Source organism: Sus scrofa, chromosome 1 (assembly GCF_054392235.1).
Source record: "Sus scrofa isolate SSC_HxYL_T2T_F1_AM1 chromosome 1, Sscrofa_HxYL_maternal_Yorkshire_Landrace_v2.0, whole genome shotgun sequence".
In the NCBI taxonomy this organism is placed as follows: Eukaryota; Metazoa; Chordata; class Mammalia; order Artiodactyla; family Suidae; genus Sus; species Sus scrofa.
Window position 1 is genome coordinate 289,597,562 of NC_139383.1, and position 18,870 is coordinate 289,616,431.

The 18,870-nt window shown below is 52.4% G+C and overlaps 1 protein-coding gene and 1 long non-coding RNA gene across 22 annotated transcripts in view; both read left to right on the top strand.

The window, feature by feature from the left end:
* The window catches only part of EHMT1 (euchromatic histone lysine methyltransferase 1), a 138,705-nt gene extending 136,251 nt beyond the window's left edge, over window positions 1-2,454 (top strand). For 12 of the 21 annotated variants that reach the window (XM_085002202.1, XM_085002216.1, XM_085002208.1 and 9 more), the window contains 2 exons: window positions 864-1,202; window positions 1,282-2,454. In XM_085002202.1, the coding sequence (XP_084858328.1) occupies window positions 864-1,202; window positions 1,282-1,887 (945 nt within the window). In that variant the 3' untranslated portion in view covers window positions 1,888-2,454. The remainder of the gene's footprint in view (window positions 1-863; window positions 1,203-1,281) is intronic. The other 9 variants (XM_021081202.2, XM_021081200.2, XM_085002266.1 and 6 more) reach the window with 1 other exon arrangement.
* A 2,622-nt stretch (window positions 2,455-5,076) lies between these two features.
* Window positions 5,077-16,523, top strand: LOC146407360 (uncharacterized). The gene is made up of 3 exons (XR_014831373.1): window positions 5,077-6,353; window positions 7,958-8,126; window positions 12,776-16,523. It is a non-coding gene; the product is annotated as an uncharacterized LOC146407360 (long non-coding RNA).
* Window positions 16,524-18,870: the final 2,347 nt, after the last annotated feature.

Below are 18,870 nucleotides of genomic sequence, written 5' to 3' on the forward strand. Positions count from 1 at the left end.
TGATTCTCACCGGCATCTTTGACCCGCGGGTCATGGGGAAGGGGAGGGGTGTCCCTGGTGCCCCACCCGCTCAGGCGGAGGAGCCTCCTGAGCTGGCTCTGTGCCTCCTCAGATGAGCCTCCGGGGATCGGCTTCCACGCACCTGCGCACCTGTCGGGAGGGACTGTGCGCCCCGCCGCTCTGGGCCGGAGCTGCTGGCGGGACTGCAGAGTCCAAGCCTGGCTCGCTCTCACCAGCTTCTGAGACCTGGAGTCGCTCTGGAGCAGCTCCTGGGCCGCTGGGCACAACCTACAGGGACCTCCCTTCTCTGCTCCTGTGGCTTTGGCGGCTGCCTCTGACCCTTGGCCTTTCAGTCTGTCCTCAGCCCCCACCCACGGGCTGTGCCCCCGGAGGTCCCAGCGACCTGCGTGCCCTCGCTCTGAGCCCTCCCGGGCCGGGCGTGCCGCTCCCTTCTTCCCCCGCGTGGCTCCCGCCCGTCCCAGCTCAGACCTTTGTGTCCCCAGGTCAGGGGCTGATGAAGTCTCATTGCCCTGTCGGGGTCTGGGCCTGGGGTGGGTGCCCCGTGTCCTCGCTGTGTGGCTCCTCGGACTTCAGACCCCCTTGGGCTCTGGATCTTTCCAGCGAAAATTTTCCTTTTCAAGGGCGAATGGTCAGACCGGGCCCTTTCTTGCCGACAGCAGCTCAGCACCCCCGCTGCCGACCTGGTGGTGTCGGGCCGGGGCGGGGGCCCCTGGACGCCGGGTCTGCCATTTGCTCTGCCCCCTCCTGCGCCCCAGGGCAGCTTCCCCCGCTCTGTCCTTTTGTCCACCTGCTCCTCTGCCCAGCGCCCCTGCTGGGACTTGGTTCTTCCCGTCCCCCTCCAGGTCCGCGCCTCCTCTGCGGCCACGGCCGCCGCCTCGGCGCCGGCCTCTGCCCGACAGGCCGGTCAGCCCCAGGAGGACGGCTGCGGCCCCTCGGCTGCGACCGCCTGGGGGCGCGGGGAGGGCTGCGGCCCGCGGCCCACAAGCGCTCGGCGTGTCTCCGCAGGACGGAGAGCTCTACTGCATCGACGCGCGCTTCTACGGGAACGTCAGCCGCTTCATAAACCACCACTGCGAGCCCAACCTGGTGCCGGTGCGCGTCTTCATGTCGCACCAGGACCTGCGCTTCCCCAGGATCGCCTTCTTCAGCACGCGCCTCATCGAGGCCGGCGAGCAGCTGGGGTAGGTGGGGCCGCCCGCGCCCGGCCCGCGGGGCCCGGCAGGTGCGCAGGGCCCGGCCCCAGCTCTGCTGTCTCCGCAGGTTCGACTACGGGGAGCGCTTCTGGGACATCAAGGGCAAGCTGTTCAGCTGCCGCTGCGGCTCCCCCAAGTGCCGGCACTCCAGCTCCGCCCTGGCGCAGCGGCAGGCCAGCGCCGCGCAGGGCGCCCCCGAGGACCGGCTGCCCGACACCAGCTCCGCCGCCGCCGACCCGCTATGAGAGCTGCGGCCGCGGGCGCCAGCGCGATGCCGCGCCCGCCGCGGTTCAGGGAGAGGGAGAAGCGCGCGTCGAGGTCCCGGCCAGCGCCCGAGGGGCCGAGCCTCGCCCGAGCACTCGGCGGCCCGCGCCGGGGCGCCCGGCGTCTGCGAGGGTGGTTTTGTGGTTTCCGCGTCTCGCTTCCCCTCTGCTCTCCGTGTTCCTGCCCCACCCTGGGCTCCTTGGCGACGCCCGGTCGACCCAGACGCCGCCGTGCGGCCACACCGAAGCCACCGCACCTGCCAGCTGCTCCGTTGGACCGGCCCAGCCGCAGACACCGTCCCCTCCGCCGCCCGAGAGGTCGGGCGGCCCGGGCCGCCCCTGAGCGCGGAGAAAATGGGGCTTTGCTTTTTAAAGACGTCCTCCCTCTGGTCTGTGTGTCAGACTCCTAGCGTTTCTTTTCAAGGAAGCCGTCTGGTGGCAGGAGGCCCGCGAGGACCTGCCCTTGCCCCGCCAGGGCCGCGCGGCGAGGCTGGCACCTTCTCTGATTCCCAAGCCACATGGTATGATAATGACTAAACTGATTTATTTTCTACCATTATTGAACATTAGGACAAACAAAAAATAAAAAACACAAAACACAGACAACGGTGCTGATTCTGGTGTGGTTTCTACTCACCATGTGAAAATAAACTATCAACTGTATAAAGAGAACAAAGTGATTTTAGAATAAAATGCAGGAAAACCTTTTTTAAAGACGTTAGTCTTGTAGTGTGAATAAACTTGCCGTCGCCTTTGGTGTGGTGGCCTGCCCGGTCCTACCCTCTGGCCTATACTTTTTTAAAGACTGTAACTAGTGCTGTAACAGTGGGGTGCGACTCTTCTAGAACATTCATAATGCAGTCACGTTTATTTTTTCTGTTAAAATGTTTTTTGACAGTTCTAAGAGCAGTCTTTTGGCTCAGACCATTTCTTGTTCTGTTTTCAATGAAATCAATAAAAAAAAGAAGTACTTTAAATGAGGTTTTATTATGGTATCCTGTTTCAGCTGGTTTCTGCAAAACGCCTGCACGTCCTGTGGGCCGAGGCGCTGGTGGGTTTCCTGTGGCCCCGGGGCCAGTGGCAGGCCCGGCCCTGGGCTCGCGGCTGAGCGAGTGGACCCGACACCCCCCGCAACCCCCAGGTGGCCTGCTCTCCCCTCCCCAGGCGTCAGCAGAACCTGTGTGAGCTGTGCACGCAGGCACATCTGTGCACCCAGCACCCTGGAGGCCGGGGGAGGTTGGGAATGAGATGTTTGGACACGGTGAGGCTGGAGCCTTCGCACTCTCTGGGGTCCCCATCCCTGGCCTCCCCAGGGAGCCTCTGAACCCAAGACACAGCATGTGAAGGCTCTTTTTCTACACGGAGATCGTTCAGTTAGACATCTTCAGACCTTTATCCAGAGCCTGCACTTTGCAAACAGCCCCAACAGGGCACCTTCCCTGTGGTCCTCGGGCCAAGGGCTGTGTGGGGCCTGGGCGACTCAGGGGCGGGCCTCTCTTCCCCGGGGACGCAGGCCGGGTCCGCACGGCTCACTGCCTTTCTCTTCTGGGAGCACCAGGACCACGAGAGGGCCTGTGCTGGCGGGGAGGGGCCGCCTGGAGCTGGGGAGGGTTTCCCTGAGACCGGCCAGCCCTGTGCGTCTGTCCCCCAGCCCTGCCCTCGGGCTGGAGCCCCGGTGACTGGTGACCACGGCCTGCATTTTGGTGCCCTGCCTGTCCTGTGCTGGGCTGGTGCTGGGGGTCCAAACAGCTGTCTGTGGACTCAAGACTCAGCCTGGCTGCAGATCTTTGGGGTGTTGGGGAGGCCTGCATGGTGAGGCCGAGGGCGCCGGGGGCCGTGCGGTGACCCTGGGTACCAGCCTGACGCTCCTCAACCGGTCCCACCTGGTTGGAGGGACACTGACCGCAGACACAGAGAGGCTCTGGGGGGGCTGGGTGAGGGCAGGTCGGGGAGGCGCCCCGGGGGCTGCAGGTACCTCTGTCGAAGCCAGACCTGTCACACCCAGAGCCCACACCGCGCGGCCCTGGCACTCCTGCGCGTCTGGATCTTCCCTGCAGGATTTCCCGCTGCTGCTCAGACCACAGTCGCCAGCGTCATCTCCCTCCTGGGCAGTGACCCTCAGGGCAGGGGCCAGATGGCTTATTTTGGAATCTGTCTCCAAAGCCCCATCCCTAAAACGTGTGCCGGCTTTGCCTCCACGAAGCGGGTGTGTTTCCCCAGGTCCGGCACGCGGCGCCGTCAGGCGTCTGATCGCCCGGGGGAGGCTGACCCGGAGTGTGCACTTCGCGCCTGGTGGGTTTTTACTGGGGACCTCGACCGTCTCTTAGTTATTGCGGAGGGGCCCTCGCTCCCTGTGAACGGTCTTTGCCTCGGGTCTTGCCGGTTGTGTTTTCCCGGTTGACGCGCGCAGGCGCTGGATGGTGTGGCCTTACACCCACGCGGACCGGCAATTGGTGTGGTGCATCTACCGTGTAACTTCTGATTTTGTACTGTATGGAGAAAGACCGCCACCTCCACCAGCACCTTGTCTGCTCTTCTGTTTGCCAGTTTGTCTCTTGGATCCAGGTCAGATTTACATGGTGTATGGTGTGAAATAATAAGATTCCTTTATGACTTTTTTTTGCGGAATAACTTAGCTACAGTGAGATGCATGGCTCTTTTGCCAACCAGCTTACAAGTGAGTTTTGAGAAATGCCTTCGCCTTTGTGGCCCATCCCTCATGAAGACACCTGTCACCGAGGGGGACGTCTCTGTCCTTTCCAGCTGGCCGCTGCCTCGAGGAGGCTCCCTGTTGTAACCACACGGAAGGAAGTGGACCACGCGGGGTGCCCCCCGCCCAGCTTCTGCTCCGCTCTTCTGGCCGCAGATGCGGAAGCACCAGCTCGCGGAGCCCTTTGCTTGCTGAGGAGTGTCCCCTGGAGGGACACGCTGCGGCTGCGACCGTCCCTGTGCGCGACCGGCTGCCCTCAGCGGAGAGCCGGAGCTGACGTTGCAGGGAACAGCCAGGCGCCGAGGCCTCGCCCACGCCAAGCATGGGTCCTTGCGGTCCTGTCTGTCCTGGCAGCCGTGGCGGCATCTTGCTGTGGCTCTGATGTCACCCCGGGTGGCAGATGATGCCGAGAACCTTGGGAGGCTCGCTGGCCGCCTGTGCGTCTCCCTTTGTCTTTGGTGCTTTTCCTGGACTGTCTTGTGTTACTGAGGGCAAAGTCCCTGGTCTCCTACAGAATGTAAATGTTTTCTCTCATCTGAAATTTGTGTTCGTTTTCTTAGGAAAAGTTTTGAAGTTTTGACCACAGTTTTGCCTTTTAGTTTTTCTTCTCTGCCGACACCCTCTCTGTCCTCAGGTACCTTTGCCTCCCTCCCCAAGCTTGAGAAGATACCCCCTTGTTTTCTTGTGAAGCCTTCTAGTTTGAGGTTTTATGTTTTGGCCTGTGGCCCGTCCGAGAGCCATGTTCGTCAGCAGTGCGAGGAATGCACACGTCTGCCTCTGGCCGTGAGGACGGGCCTGCTCTGGCCCTTGGTGTGACAGCGCCTGGGCTCTTGTGGCCGTTCCGCACCGCGTCGTGTGTTGGAGGCCTGTCCGTGCTGCACCACGTGTCCGTCCTTTTATGGCCAGGTCATCCTCCGACGCGTGGACGGATCGCGTCGAGCTCAACCACGCGTCAGGACGGTGGGTTAATCCCACGTTGGGGCTCTTAGGAATGATGCTGCTGGGCGTGTCCACGTCTGCGTGTTTGTGTGGATGTGTGTCCCTTCCTCTTGGATGGAAACCTAGGGTGGGACGTGCAGGGTCTCGTGGGGAGAGCTTCCAGGCTGCTAGCCAGAAGCCGCCGCCACCCACAGAGTCCACACCCTCGTCCTCCCCAACACTTGCCGTCGGGCGTTTTTGTCCCGGCTGTCCTGGTGGGGGTGAAGCGGTGTCTCCCGTTGGTTTGGGTTCGCACTTGCCTGAGGACTGGCGACGTCAAGCGTTTTTAAATGTGTTCACTATCAACCATTTTTATATCTTCTTCGGAGAAATGTGTATTCGTGCCCCTTGCCCGCTTTGAAATCGAGTTCCCTTTGTATTGTTGAGCTGTAAGAGGGTTTTTAGTGTATTCCAGATAGGGATCCCTTCGTCAGATAGGTGACTTGCAAACATTTTCTCCCGTTCCATAAGTTGTCTTTTCACTTTTCTTTGGAAGGTGTCTTTTGAAGCACAGAAGATTTTCATGATGCCGTGCAGTTTTAGCCGTTTTTCTCTTGTTCTTCGTTCCTTTGGGGCTGTATTCAGTTTTAGCCGTTTTTCTCTCGTTCCTCGTTCCTTTGGGGCTGTGTTTAAGAAACTGCTGCGAAGTCTAAGATCACAGGGGTCTATACATCGATTTCCCCGATCTCTAGCGTTTTATAGTGTTAGCTCTTACTATTTATGTCTCATCTACTACTTAGGTTTCTCTGATACATTTTGAGTTAACTTCTGCACGTGGTGTGAGTTAGCGGTCCGACGACGTTCTTTTGCAGGTGGAAGGCTGAAAAGAGGCTGTCTTTTCCCCATGGGTGGTCCTGGCACTCTGGTGAAAGAACAGTTGGCCACAGGTACTGGGTTAATTCCTAGACTCTGACTTCCATCCTGTGCCTTCTATCTGTATGTCTCTTCTTTTGCGCTGTCATGCCGATTTGATGGCTACTTTTGCTGTAAACTTTGGAATGGAGGCGTGCGAGTGCTCTAACTTCTCAAAGATTGTTTTGGCTGTTCCAGGACCTTTGAGTTTTCATATGAACTTTAGGATCGGTTTATCCGTTTCTACACAGAAGCCAGCTGTGATTCTGACAGGGATTGAGTTTAATCTGGCCAATTATCCTTTTTTTATTTTTGCCTGGCCAATGGTGTGTGGAAGTTCCTGGGCCAGGGATCAAACCTGCGCCAGAGCAGCAAATTGAGCCACTACAGTGATAATGCCAGATCTTTAGCCCACTGTGCCACGAGGGAACTCTAGTCCTTTTTAAAACAGACTTTTGCAAATAATACTTTTAGATTGGCAGAACTAAGAAGATACCACAACTTCCAAATACCTGTACCCAGCACCCTCCCCGGTTGACATCTTACTAGCCTGTGGGGGCAGCTTTGTCATAATGAGTTACTGTGGACACATTGTCATCAGTGGAAGCCCTTCCTCAGATTGTACCTAAAATCCTCTTCCGTTTCCAGGATTCCTTCCCCGGTAGCCCGTTGCATGTGGCCACCAGGTCTCTGTAAGCTCCCTCAGTTGTGGGAATCTTGCTTGCTTTTTGACCGTCTGGACAGGGCAGAGCACTGCTCAGGTGCTCGGTAGGAGCTGGATGCTTTTCTCATGACAAGACTGCAGTGATGCGTCACTGGAAGACCTGGAGGCAGGTGCCCTTTCAGCACGTCGCGCAAGCCCCCTGTCGGAGTGACGTGTGACTGGGTGCCGGCCTCGGTCACCTCGCTGGGTCCTCCTCAGGCTTCCATCAAGCCGTTCTTCCCCTGTTCCGTCCTGTTCTCCTGGGAGGCGGGCTCTTGGTGCAGCTGCGGTGTTGCGGTTACACTCCCTCCTCCGGGTGGAGCATCTGCGGGAGTGATCTGGAGTAATTCCACACTTGAGGTTTTTCTCTTCCGCCCCGGGATTAGTGTAGCTCCGTCATTTATATCGATATAGACTCATGGGTACTTGCTGAATGCTTTAAGTATGTCCATCTTTATCTGCTCAAATTGTTGCAGCTTTGGCCAGAAGGAGCTCTGCAGGTGGCTGCCGTGGGCTGTGGGGCATGGGCGTGCGGGTGTTTTCCAAGCACTGCTTTCCTTTCTGGCACACGGTGAGACACTCCAGGATTGTTCTGTAGATTTCCTGCTGCAGTCCTAGAATCAGCCGATCCTCCAAGAGGCCCTGGTTCCTTTCATTGGAAAAGGGTTTTAGAAACCAATATCTGGGTGCTGGTGTGCTTGTTGCTACTGGGGTGTCTTTTCTAAAAGACCCTCTCAGTTGCTGGAAAAGAAATACGTGTGTGTGTACACGTGTCTGTGTTTCTGCACCTGCCCACCCATGTCTCCCTAGGGGTCTCCCCGTGTCATTCCTAACCACCTGGTCACTCCGGCCCCTCCCCACCAGCCACTCCTCCTCAGCGTTTGGTCGTATCGGCTCTTTCTCCGGTCTGTCCTCGTGGTGTTAGCGGGTGGTTTTAGTTTACACTCTCTGGTAAGTGATGTTGCACATCTTTGCAATTGTGTATCTTCTTTGATGACATGTTCTGTTCAGATCTTTTGCCATTTAATTGGGTTGTTTTCTTATTACATTTTAAGAATTCTTTATGTATGTTTGAATATAAGTACCTTATTAGTTACGTGGTTTGCAAGTATTTTTCCTAGTCTGTAACTTATCTTTTGATTCTCTTAACAGTATCTTCTGCAGAGAAGAAGTTTTTACCTTTTTTTTTTTTTTTTGGTCTTTGCCTTTTCTAGGGTCACTCCTGTGGCATATGGAGGTTCCCAGGCCAGGGGTCGAATTGGAGCTGTAGCCGCAGGCCTACACCAGAGCCACAGCAACACAGGATCCGAGCCGCGTCTGTGACCTACACCACAGCTCACGGCAACGCCAGATCCTTAACCCACTGAGCGAGGCCGGGGATCGAACCCGCAACCTCATGGTTCCTAGTCGGATTCCTTAACCACTGAGCCACGACGGGAACTCCAAGTTTTTACTTTTTTAAAGTCTGATTGATCCATTTTTTTCTTTCTTAAATTGTGTATTTGTATTTGGTGTTTTATGGAAAAAAAACAAACAACTAATTACAAACCCAGGGCCGCATAGATTTTCTCCTGTTTCTTCCGGAAGTTTCATAGCAGAATTACATTTTATATTTAGGCCTATAATCCAGTTCGAGTTAATTTTTGTGAAGAGTGTAAGGTCTGCGTCTAGACTGCTTTGTGTGTGTGCCAGCATCGTTTGTGAAGAGACTCTCCTTTCTACGCTGAGTTACTTTTGCTCCTTTGTCAGAGTTCGGTTGGCTGTGTTGTGTGTGTCTGCTTCTGGGCTCTCCGTTCGGTTACCTCCATCCGTGGGTCTGGTGCCAGAGCGTCCTCCTTGCTGCGGCTTCTGTGTAAGCCCTGCAGTTGGATGCGTTGGTCTTGTGACTTTGCTCCTCCTCTTCGGTGCCGTGTCGGCTGTTCTAGGGCTTCTGCTTCTCCTTGTAAACTCTAGCATTAGTTTATCGTGATCCACACACTCACTTGCTGGAATTTGGGTTGCAGTTGTATTGAATCTATAGATCAAGCCAAGAAGAACTGACCTCTTAACTACGTTGCGTCTTCAATCCATGAACATAGACTCTCTCTCCATTTATCTCTATCTTTGAATTTTTCTTCAGTTTTATAGGGTTTTTTTTGGGGTTTTTTTTGTTTGTTTGTTTGTTTTTGCAATAGATTCTTGGCATATTTTTAAGGTGTAATACCTATTTTGGGAGTTTCTGGTGGCTCAGTAGTTAAGGATCTGGTGTTGTCACTGCTGTGGCTTGGGTCACTGCTAGGGCATGGATTCTATCTCTAGCCCAGAAACTTCCATGTGCCCTGGGTTTGGCTAAAAAAAGATTTATGCCTATTTATTTTCTTTTGTTTTTCTTTTTCTAAATAGCCACACGCACAGCACGTGGAGGTTCCCAGGCGAAGGATTGAGTCTGAGCTTCAGCTTCGACAACACCAGATCCTTTAACCCGTTATGCTGGGCTGGGGATCAAACCTGAGCCTCCACAACCACCTGCACAGCTGCCCTCGGATTCTTAACCCACTGCACACAGTGGGAGCTCTTCTCTTTTTCTATCTATCATAGCTTTCAAAAAAAAATGGTGATAGCGTTCGACTTCGCAATATACATTTGTAACTCGCTAACTCCACCAACTAACACCGTACCTCGCCCCAGACCGTGCAGGTCCTTGTGGCAGAGGGTTCCCGCTGCGTCTTCCCGCTCATTACAACACCCATGGCACTGGTTTCAGGAACCCACGAGCTGCAGTCACCCAGGGCACTGGGATCTTCCTGTTCTTTATTTGAAAAACCTGTGTCCGCTATGAATAAGCAAAGGAAATTTTTTACTTTCCCTGCATTTATTCCTTCTCTGACTCTCTCTATTCTGAAGACCCGAGTTGCTGCTTAGTACCCTTCCTTCTCTCTGAAGAACTTCTTTGAACATTTGGTGGAGGAAGATCTGCTGGTGATGAATTCTCTCTGCTTCTGTTTGTATGAGAATCTTAATTTCGCCTTCACTTTTGCGCAGTGGTTTCACTGACTATAGAATTGTTGGGTCATGGGTTTTTTTCTTTCAACGTTTTAAATATGTCGTTCCATTCTCTTCATACTCGCACGGTTTCAGAGAAGTTGGACGTGACTCTTACCTCAGCTCCTCTGGAGGTGACGTACTCTCCCCACTGTCTTTGCCATTCGCAGACTTTCTGTCCGTTTTCATTTTTCTGCAGTTTGAACACGCCTAGACGCTGTTGGTATTTACCCTGCTGTGCTCTCCGCGCTGGTTTGGGGTCTGCCGCTCATTGTGGAAGATTCTCGGTCGTCGTCACTTCGGAGTTTCTTCTGCCTCGTTTTCTGACTCCTCCTTCCAGTCCAGTTCTGCACGCGTTACACCCTTTAAAATCGTCCCGCAATTCCTGGCGTTTTCTTCCTTCTTTCGTTCTCTTTCCTCTTTGCATTTCGGTTTGGGAAGCGCCACTGCCACACTTAAGCGTTCTCATTCTGTTCTTGGCCGTGTCCAGCCTCCTGACAAGCCCGTCCAAAGGCACTCTTCGCTCTGTCGCAGTGCTTCATTTCAGAATTATTTCTGGGAGTTCCCGTCGAGGCGCAGTGGTTAACGAATCCGACTAGGAACCATGAGGTTGCGGGTTCGATCCCTGCCCTTGCTCAGTGGGTTGACGATCCGGCGTTGCCGTGAGCTGTGGTGTAGGTCACAGACGAGGCTCGGATCCTGCGTTGCTGTGGCTCTGGCGTAGTCTTGGCGGCTGCAGCTCCGATTCAACCCCTAGCCTGGGAATCTCCATGTGCCGAGAAAGCGGCCCTAGAAAAGGCAAAAAGACAAAAAACAAACCAAAACAAAAAAACCCAGAATGATTTCTGGCACTTCCTCTGACTCTTTCTTAGTATTTACATTCCTCTCCTTACATCACACATCTGCTGTTCATGCTGTCTGCTTTTTCCATTAGACCTCGTGGCATGTTAGCAAGTTCCCGACTGACGCTTCCGGGGCGCGTGTCACATCTGAGCTTGCTTCTAACGCTTGCTGCGTCTCTTCTGCCTGTGCTTTTTCTTCTGGCTTCGTGGCCCTTCTAACTTTGTTGAAGGCCAGACGTGCTGTGTGGGTGATAGGAATTGAGACCGATAGGCCTTCACCTGAGGGTTTGCAGGGGTTCAGCTGTGTTCCGTGGTGACTGTAGCTGTAGGTACCGGAGGCCTTGGTTTTCCTCCCGGGTTCTTGGGTTCACCCCCCTCTGGTTTTTGGACTTTTCCCCAAACTCCTCCTTGAATAGAGCCTAGGAGTTCCTGTTGTGGCACAGTGGAAATGGACTCGACCAGTATCCATGAGGACGCAGGTTCAACCCCTGGCCCTGCTCAGTGGGTTAAGGATCCTGCATTGCCACAGCTGTGGTGTAGGTTGTAGACGCACTCAGATCCTGTGTCGCCATAGCTGTGGTGGAGGCCGGCAGCCGCAGCTCCGAATCAACCCCTCGTCTGCGAATGTCCATGTGCCACGGGTGCGGCCTTAAAAGGAAAAAGAGTCTGTGCCTTCTCGCTGTGACCCACTGTTACGGTGCTGGAGCCCTGCTGATGCCGTGGCCGGACACGGAGAAGCATCCTGTGACGCTGTGATAAACGCCCGTGGGCCGTGCCCTTCACCAGGACTTGCCAGCTTTTGCTCCCGCGTAGGTAATGCAGGAGGCTGGCGGCGCCGGGGCTGCGTGGTCCCCTTGCCCAGGCAGGGGACGTCCTGGTAGCCTTCCCCCCGCCGCGGGCGTGGCTGTGAAGGGCACTCGGCCTGTTTCACGGTGGTCGCCCTGCCCGCCCCTGGCCAGACATGTGAGGGTCTCTCTCACCCTTGACCTTGACGGTGAGAAGCCGGAGGTGCCCCGAGAGGTTGACTCGCCAACGGGGCAGGGCCCCGGGAGTCCCTCCTCCTCCTGCCCGCGCCCGCCCGTCGCTGCCTCCAGCAGCGGGTCAGAGTTACCCGGGTCCCTGCCCGGTGCTGCGTCCGCCCGGGTCGCGGGCTGCCTCAGCCGTGTCAGTTCGCTCGCGGGCTCAAGGCGCTGCTTTTCAGCGACTTTAGCTTCTCTCTTACTGTAATGATGGCAGTAACCCCAGGGTTAGGGTTAGGGTTACTTTCAGACCTGAAACCAGAAGGTCCTTTATCTTTCAAGGAAATTACAGAATGAGAGAAAGGAATCTGACATTTACAGACATTTCTAATTTCTCCTTCTCTTCTTTCCTTTTTGTGGACCCAGATTTCCAACTACTACCCTTTTCTTTAGCCCAAAAGAACTTAAAAAAAAATTTACCATAACTTTTCCTGGCAGTAAATTATTTCATCCTTTGTTCAAAAGTATCTTTGTTCTACCTTAATTTTAAAGGTTATTTCAGTGGGTCTAAAATTCTACATTTAAAGTTTATTTTCCATTTTCAGCACTTTAAAGACGCAGTCCCATCGCCCTCTCTTTTGAGATTCATTATCTGTTACCTCGTTTTATTTTTGTTTTCCTTTAACTTTTTGAACGTTTTATATATATATATACACACATACACACACACACACACATACACATATACACACACACATATATGCATATATATATGACGTGGGTATTTTTATTTTTTATTTTCTTTGTAGGGCCACACTTGTGGCATATGGAAGTTCCCGGGCTAGGGGCTGAATCACAACTGCAGCTGCCAGAGCAGCGCCAGATCCTTAACCCACTGAGTGAGGCCAGGGATCAGACCCAGATCCTCACGACACTATGCACATTCTTAACCCGTTGAGCCACAACAGGAACCCCAGTATAATGCTATTTTTATTTTTATTTTATTTTATTTTATTTTTTTGTCTCTTTGCTATTTCTTGGGCCGCTCTCCTGGCATATGGAGGTTCCCAGGCTAGGGGTCGAATCGGAGCTGTAGCCACCGGCCTACGCCAGAGCCACAGCAACGCGGGATCCGAGCCGCGTCTGCAACCTACACCACAGCTCACGGCAACGCCGGGTCGTTAACCCACTGAGCAAGGGCAGGGATCAAACCCGCAACCTCATGGTTCCTAGTCGGATTCCTTAACCACTGAGCCACGACGGGAACTCCGAATGGCTATTTTTAATCTTTGTATGTTAATTCTGTCACATCTGGTTTTGTTTCTGTGACGGATCCTCCTCCTAGTTGTGTCACGTTTCTACACCCCTTTTCACGTCTGATAATTTTTAATTGGATGCTGGACAGTGTGAATCCTGTGTTGAGTGTCTAGATTTCTTGTCTTTCTCTAGAGAGTATTGAGTTTTGTCCTGGGAAATAGTTACTTGACTTTTAGATTTCAGATCAACGTGATGATCCCAAGTCTATTTTTTTTTTCTAAGTTTTGGAGAAAGGTCTAGAATAGCTTTTACTCTGGGACAAGTTTGGCTCTACCCTCATGATGTCACCTTTCGGGCCGCTGCTGAATTGCCGAGTGTTTAGCAAGGCTTTTATCATCTACTCGTTGCACTCCCCGGGCCCACCGGGTATGGCGTTTATTCAGGTCACAGTTGCTCAGCATCCCTCTGTAGCGTTCTTATTTGTGTGTGTACCTACCGTAGATTTTTGGTTTGCGGTCACCATGAAGTTTTGATACAGGAGTCTGTGTATATAATATGCACACACGAGACTGTTTCACGTTGCTGGTCTCTTAATGGCAAGCGCATCTCCAGCGTCCTGCATTTGCACCCTCCTCTCCTCGTGCTTCCGTGTGGGTGGCCTGTTTGTGTGGGGGTGATTTCCTACCTTTGCGATGTGTGTGCCTTTACCGGTGAGCTTCGTCATTTGTGACTTTCTTGTTTCTCCTTGTGGCCGTTTCCTTTCCACCTGGAGAAGTTCCTTTCGTATTTGTTGTAAAGCTGGTGTAGTGGTGCTGAATTCTCTTAGCTTCCGCTTGTCTGTAAAGCTGCGATTTCTCCTTCAAATCTGATTGAGAGCCTTGCTGGGCAGAGTCATCTTGGTGGGAGGTTTCTTCCTTCCATCACGTTAAGCATATCATGCCACTCCCTTCTGGCCGGCAGAGTTTCTGCTGAAAAATCAGCCAGTAAGCCGATCGGGGTTCCCTGGTGTGTTGTTTGTTTCTTCTCCCTAGCGGGTTTCAGTATTTCCTCTTTGTCTTTAACTCTGGTCAGTTTGATTCACGTGCGTCCTGGGGTGTTCCTCCTTGGGTTTATTCTATGTGGTATTCATTGTGCTTCCTCAGTTTGAGGGAGCGATTCCGTTCCCGTGTTAGGGAAGTTTTCGGCTGTTATCGCTTTAACTGTTTTTTTCTGCCGCCCTCAGTCTTCTCCTTCTGACACCCCTGTGATGCGGATGCTGGTGCATTTAAGGTTGTCCCAGAGTTCTCTGAGACGTCTCCATTTCTCTTCAGTCTTTTTTGTCTCTTCTGTTCCACATCAGTGATTTCCGCTAGGCTGTCCTCCACCTCGCTCATTCGTTCTTCTGCCTCCTGTGTTCTGCTGTTGGTCCCTTCTAGTGATGTTTTTTAATGTCAGTTATTGTATTTTGTATCTCTGCTTGCTTAATCTTTAAATCTTCTATCTCTTTGTGGAGTATTTCTTGTAATTTATCAATCTCTGCCTCCAGTGTATTCCAAGCTCTTGAGTTACCTTTACTATCATTGTCTAAAGTCTTTTTCATGGAGGCTGATAATCTCCACATCACTTAGCTGATTTTTCTGGGTTTTTTCCTTGTTCCCTTATCTGAGTCATAGTTCTCTGCCTTTTCATTTTGGGTAGATTTTTTTGCATGGTCTCCTTTCCGCAGACAGTGGAGTTGTAGCCTCTCTTGCTTCTGATGTCCACCCCCCTTGTGGCTGAAGTTGGTGTGGGGGCTTGCCGCAGGCTTCCTGATGGGAAGGACTGGTGCCTGCCCACTGGTAGGTGGGGCTGACTCTTATCCCTCTGGTGGGTGGGGCCTTGTCTCTGGGTGAGATGAAAGGTGGCTGTGTGCCTGGGGGGTCTTTAGGCAGCCTCTTTGCTGATGGGTGGGGCTGTGTTCCCACTGGTTTGTTGTTTGGCCTGGGGCTTCTCCGTGCTGAGGGGTGGGCCAGATTTTTCCAAGAAGGCCACCTCCAGAGGAGCACAGGCTGATGAATACTCCCAAGAGCTTTGCCTCCAATGTGCTTCCCCCACAACAATTCACAGTCACCCCCTCTTTCCCAGGAGATCCTCCAGGAACTGCAGTCGGGTCTGACCCAGATTCCTGTGGAGCCTCTGCTTTGCCCTGGGACCCAGTGCACGTGAGAGCTTGTGTGCACCTTTCGAGAATGGGGTCTCTGTTTGTTTCAGTCCCATGGAGCTCCTGCGCACAAGCCCTTCTGCCCCTCAGTGCCAGATGCTCGGGGGGCTCCTCCTCCAGACACCAGATCCCAGGCATGGGGACCTGACGTGGGTTGGAAACTCTCACTGCTGTTGGAGAGCCTCTCCACGTGGTTATTTTCCAGTCTGTGGGTCCCCCACCCCATGGGTGTGGGGTTGCTGATAGCATGAAAGCGCCCCTCCTACCATCTCAGTGTGGCTTCTTCTTTGTCTGTTCATTTAGGATATCTTTTTTGGTAGTTTCCAGTCTATTTTGTTGATGGTTGTTTGGCAGTTGGTTGTAATTTTGTTGTTTTCATGAGAGGTGAGCTCTCTTTTGATTTTTGAGTGCTTTTTTGCTTCTGCAAGAATCTCAGATTCTCCTGTAATCAGGTTTGGTAGACTTCTCCCTTAAGTGGCCCACGGCTGTGCAGTGTTGTCAGCGAGGCTTCCCCAGGTGACTCCACGCTGTAGCTAAATGGGGCTTCCAGGCTTGGTGTCCCGCTGGGATTTCCTAAGCTTCGAGATGAGGAACGTTCTGGCTCTCTTGGTAATTTTGCTTTGAATTTGCACTAGTTTATCTACAGTTTCTTGAAAGGGGTGTATGGACTACACATTTCGATTATTGTCCGTTTTCATGTTGAGGGGCTGTTGTTTTATTCCTTTCTATTCGTCCTCATCATTTTGCTTCCACTTCCAGATTAGCTTGTTACAGATCTCTTTCCATCTATCTTTTTAAAAATCCCACTTCTCTGTAGGAAAATGTCCAAAACAAATGGATCCCTAGATCTGAAACACAGGCAGAAGCTGGTGCTGGCGCTGAGGCTGGGAGCTACCAGGACAGAACAGTGGTTTTCAGCCGGGGTGGCTTTGCCCCCAGGGGACAGATTTGGTGTCACAACTGAGGGTGACCCTTGGATTTAGCAGCACCTGTCAGGGGAGCTACAAATCCCACAGTGCACAGGGGATTTTCCTGCCTCCAGGCACCTGTGGTCTGAGGGTGACCACGTTGTGCTGGGGAAACTAACTGAAACGGGGGGTGAGGGCAGTGGGAGTGTCCAGTGCGGCCATAGGCACCCAGAAGTCCTAGCAGGGCAGTGAATGGCTGGCATCTGAGGGCAACCCAAGCCGTCCAGGCCCCAGGAGGGCAGGCGGGACCTCTGAGGGACCTGAGGGCCAGTGGGGTTGGCCTTGAAGGAGCAACGTGGCCAGAGAGGCAGGCAGGGCCGGCAGCTGTGAGAAGCTGCAGAAGGGACTCAGGAGGGCTGTGATGTGGTCATGGCTCCTTTTTGATCAGACCTTTCTGGATGCAGAGAAGGGACAGGTGTCGGGCCAGGACAAGGCCCTTGCATCCACAAGGTGGGAGTCAGCACTGGCTGAACAGCTCCAACGGTGGCCATGGTGGTGAAGAGATGGACGGGGCCCAGATAGATTCATTGAAAAAAATTCTATACAGTAAAAAACATTAAAGTACAGTTGATGTACAGTGTCGTGCCAGTTTCTGCTCTGCAGCAAAGTGATCGAGTCATACATACGCATGTCTGTTATATCTATGTGTATTCCCTTTCTTATCTTCCATCAGGGTTCCTCCCAGGAGACTGGGTAGAGTTCCCTGTGCTGCATGGCGGGACCTCATGGCTCGTCCATTCTAAATGTCGTCGTTTGCATCTACCAACCCCAAACCCCCGTCCATCCCACTCCCTCCCCGTCCCCCTTGACAACCACAAGTCTGTTCTCCACGTCTACGGGTCTGTTTCTGTTGAGGTTCATTTGTGCCATAAAAAAATTTACATTTTTAATTTAATTTTTTTATTGAGGTAAAAGTCACATAATGTAAAACTTACTGATTTATTCATTTTAAAGTGTGCACATCAGTGGCTTTAATACAGTCACAATGTTGTACAACCATCATCACTATCTAGTTGCAGAAAATTTTATCACCCCCCCCCCCAAAAAATAGAACCTATTACCAGTCACTCCTCACTCTCCCCTCCTCCACCGGCAACCGCCAGTCTCTGTGGATTTCCCGAGTCCGGCGACATTTCACAGAACAGAATCATGTCTTAGGTGGCCTTTTAGGTCTGGCTTCTTTCACTTAGCATGATGTTTTCAAAGTTCATCCAAGATACAGATGGGATTAAATGTACCAGGAATTTACTAGATTTTATTAGATGATAATGGGTAGATATTATCATTATTAGAAATAAATTGGGGAGTTCCCATCATGGCACAGCAGAAACGAATCCAACCAGGAACCGTGAGGTTGCTGGTTTGACCCCTGGCCTCTGTCAGTGGGTTAAAGATCTGGTGTTGCTGTGAGCTGTGGTGTGGGTTGCAGACGTGGCTCAGATCTGGTGTTGCTGTGAGCTGTGGTGTGGGTTGCAGACGTGGCTCAGATCTGGTGTTGCTGTGAGCTGTGGTGTGGGTTGCAGACGTGGCTCAGATCTGGTGTTGCTGTGGCTCTGGTGAAGGCCAGCAGCTGTAGCTCCGATTAGACTCCTAACCTGGGAACCTTCATGTGCCATGGGTGTGGCCCTAAAAAGCAAAATAAATAAATAAATAAATAATAAAAAATAAAATAATAAATTGGGACAGAGTGCGGAAAGGCTGGGAGAGCTGTCAGACTGTGATGCGGCTCTAACTTCTAGTAACAGGAAAGTGACGGAAGGCTGGTGGGACCATTCGATTCTGCAAGCATCCAAGGCCAGCGTGAAAAGCCACTGTGGGGTCCCAGACGCCTGGCACAGAGGCAGGATTGGGCTCAGCACAGCCGCAGGTCCTTTGCCAGTTGTGCTTCCTGTCACAGCCGCCACGTCTGTTTAAAATCATAAGAGCGTCCTGTGTGGGTTTTTTTTTTTTTTAAAGAAAGGCTGAAAATTAATTAGCTAATCATCTATCTGAGGAAGCAAATAAACGTAAGACAGAGGAGAAGAGAAGAAATACAAAGAGCAGAGATTAATGAAGCAGAAAACAAACATAAGACAGAGAAAATGAGTGAAGCCAAAAATTGGTTCTTTGATGAGATTAATAAAATGGGAGGATTGAGAGAGAGAGAGAATACAAAAGGAATACAGCCACAGGTACACAATGAATTAAAGAGCTTCCACAACTTTAGGCCAAAACATTTATAGAAAAATGCAGCTGAGGAGCACTGACCCCAGAGGAAGTCAAAAACCTGAATAGTCTTAGAACTCTTAAACAGAGTCTGTAATTAAAATCACAAAGAAAACATCAGATCCTGCCAGTGAGCTCAACTGGATCTTCAAAATACAGCTCAGCTCAAAATTTCCGAACCGCGGCTGAGCTCACGTAAGGCCAGCGTAACCCTGAGACCAGATCTGCGAAGAACCGTGCACGAGAAGAAAACCACAGGGCTTTGCTGCCCAGAGACGTACCTGCAGCAGCTTATTATCCGTAAACCAATTCTCAGCAGCCCACAGCGGTGATAACCCATTGATCTTCCTCGGGAATGAGATGTTGGTTTGACCCCAGGCTATCCGTCTGTGTAAAGCCATAGAAGAAAAATTACCTGATTATCTCAGTGGAGAAAACCCTGCGATGGAAAGTCCTCATCTGCTCATGATGACGAGTGATAACCACAGTAAAAACTTCCTTGACTTTGGCGAGCAGGCATTTCTTAACCTGACAGAGGGCCTCTGGTTCTTCAAGGACGTTGCCTCGTAAGGTGAAAGGTTGAAAGTATTTGATTGAAGGTGAGGAACAGGGCAGGGCGCCACGGCCCCTTCCTGGACTTCATTGTACCTGCTCGCACAGGAAGGTGAGACACAGAAAAGATACGAGAACTGGGAAAGACACGAGGCATCTTTCCAACG